The sequence below is a fragment of the Clupea harengus genome, chromosome 1 (genome assembly GCF_900700415.2).
Source record: "Clupea harengus chromosome 1, Ch_v2.0.2, whole genome shotgun sequence".
NCBI lineage: Eukaryota > Metazoa > Chordata > Actinopteri > Clupeiformes > Clupeidae > Clupea > Clupea harengus.
In genome coordinates this window covers 32,565,598-32,568,097 of record NC_045152.1, presented here as the reverse complement: position 1 = coordinate 32,568,097, position 2,500 = coordinate 32,565,598, and the positions used below count along the sequence as shown (strand labels likewise).

Here is a 2,500-nt window from a genome sequence, read left to right as displayed (position 1 = left end):
TTATTATTATTATTATTTGCTTCCCGCCCACACTTCCCCATTTCATTTACATTTACATTTACATTTAGTCATTTAGCAGACGCTTTTATCCAAAGCGACTTACATATGTGCGACTTACAACGTATACACATTTTACATTTACACTGATGGCACACTGCACATCAGGAGCAATTAGGGGTTCAGTGTCTCGCTCAAGGACGCTTCGACAGGGAATCGAACTAGCAACCTTCTGCTTACTAAACGACTTCTTTACCTCCTGTACCACTGTCGCCCCATTTCCCCAGCCACCCCCCCTCCCTGGGTGCCCAGGTTGGCATCTCTCACCCTCACCCGGATGGAGCGGGCAGAATGGTTGCATTTATTAATTTAGCCGGAGGCTTTTCTCCAACGTGCCTTAGAGCGCTGGAGAGATTTCTATCCATCAGTAGTGCGCTTCGTATCGTTAAGTATCGGGGTTCCGTGACCTTGGTAGCACTCTCTCACTCTACTACGTTGCTTAGCTACAGAGGCACAGACTCGGGGGCACACACTCTGGAGTGTTCGTGGGCACGCTCTGGAGTGTTCGTGGGCACACTCTGGAGTGTTTCGTGGGCACGCTCGGCCACGAGGGCGACACTCAGACTCGGGGGCACAGACTCTGGAGTGTTTCGTGGGCACAGACTCTGGAGTGTTCCGTGGGCACAGGGGCGGCGACACCACTCACTGGGCGGCGCGGGCAGGATGGTACAAACACACACACACACACACACACACACACACACACAGATACACTCACTTGGGCGGCGCGGGCAGGATGGTACACACACACACACACACACACACACACACACACACACACACACACACACACACACAGATATACTCACTTGGGCGGCGCGGGCAGGATGGTGTGGTAGTTGTAGTGCTGCTGCTGCTGTTGGCTGATGATCTGCAGCTGGAGGAAGAGCTGCTGCTGCTGCAGGATCTTGGCGTAGGTGGAGTCCAGCTGGGGCGGCTCGCGCTGCTCGCGGTCCCGGTCCGCCTTCTGGTCCGGCGGGATGTACTGGTGGTACTTGAGCTTCTTCACCTTGGGCTTGGTGTCTTTGGCCTTCTTGGGCCGCGGGCTGGGCCGATCCGGGGTGGTTCTGGCCTGAGGAGGAGGCTGGCAGGGTTAGGCACAGATCGGGGAACACATATCAGCAGCTACAGCTGCTACACTCATTTACATTTAGTCATTTAGCAGACGCTTTTGTCCAAAGCGACGTACAAGGGAGAGAACAGTCAAGCCAAGAGCAATAGAACCTGGTGTAACAATAAATAAATACTACTTTACATAAGAAATAGTAGCCTTAAAATACTTAAAATACAATCTAAGAGTAAAGCAGTACAGTTATATATATATATAATTACACACACAGTCTAGTAGCCCTGTAGCTCCTCTCATCACTCATTGTCAAACCATATTCCTGTTCACCCGTTCAAAACCCGTAACATGTAAAATGACGTACAGTACCAGTCAAAAGTTTTCTTTACTTTTGTTATTTTCTACATTGTATATTAATACTCAAGACATTTAAACTACGAAAGAACACATATGGAATGATGTACTAAACAAAAAAAGTGTTATCTACCATCCTAGAAAATTAAAAAAGTAAAGAAAAAACTTCCAAAACTGTCCAAACTTTTGACTGGTACTGTATGTACTGTAACATGTAAAATGATGTATATATGTATATATGAAAACAGGGAGCTGATCTTAAAGGATATCGGTGTGGTGGCACCATGCAATTTTAACGGTTTTGAGCAGAATTCACATCAAGTCTTCACATCATCACAGACATACTGTACGTACATTCCATTCTGCACACGCGTTACACGATAAGTGAGAGCTACAGTATCTACAGAGAGGGCAGGAAGTGTGTGTGTACTCGTGCGTACGCAAGTATATCTGCCCCTTGACTAATGATATGTGTTAGGCCTTGAGAGGGGAGCTTAAGAATACCTTTGCCAGTCCGGGGGTGTGCCTCTGAGCTGTCGTCCCATTGGTCAGTCCGGAGGTGTGCCTCTGAGCTGTCGTCCCATTGGTCATCTTCTGAGAAGGGGAGCGGACAGAGACCATGGGGAGTGGTGGAGGAGGGGGAGGGGGAGGGGCCTGCAATAGAAACTAAAAGGGAATAACAATTTAACATCGCCATTCATCATCAAGTGTGTGTGTTTGTGTGTGTGTGTGTGTGTGTGTGTGTGTGTGTGTGTGTGTGTGTGTGTGTGTGTGTGTGTGTGTGTGTGTGTGTGTGTGTGTGTGTATGACTGCATGTTTGTTTGGGTGTACTGACATACACCTCGGTATGTGTGTTTGTGTGTGTGTGTGTGCTTGTCTATGTATGACTGCATGTGTATGTTTATATGTTTGTTTGGGTGTACTGACACACACCTCGGTTGGGTTTATATGTTTGTTTGGGTGTACTGACACACACCTCGGTGTGTGTGTTTGTGTGTGTGTGTGTGTGTGTGTGTGTGTGTG

The 2,500-nt window shown here is 48.0% G+C and overlaps 1 protein-coding gene across 6 annotated transcripts in view; it reads right to left on the bottom strand.

The window, feature by feature from the left end:
- mrtfaa (myocardin related transcription factor Aa) overlaps positions 1–2,500 on the bottom strand; it is a 60,514-nt gene that overhangs the window by 11,029 nt on the left and 46,985 nt on the right. For all 6 annotated transcript variants that reach the window (XM_031576763.2, XM_031576794.2, XM_031576776.2 and 3 more), the window contains 2 exons: positions 1,982–2,143; positions 867–1,129 (listed from right to left, as the gene is read on the bottom strand). In XM_031576763.2, coding sequence (XP_031432623.1) covers positions 867–1,129; positions 1,982–2,143 — 425 coding nt within the window. The remainder of the gene's footprint in view (positions 1–866; positions 1,130–1,981; positions 2,144–2,500) is intronic.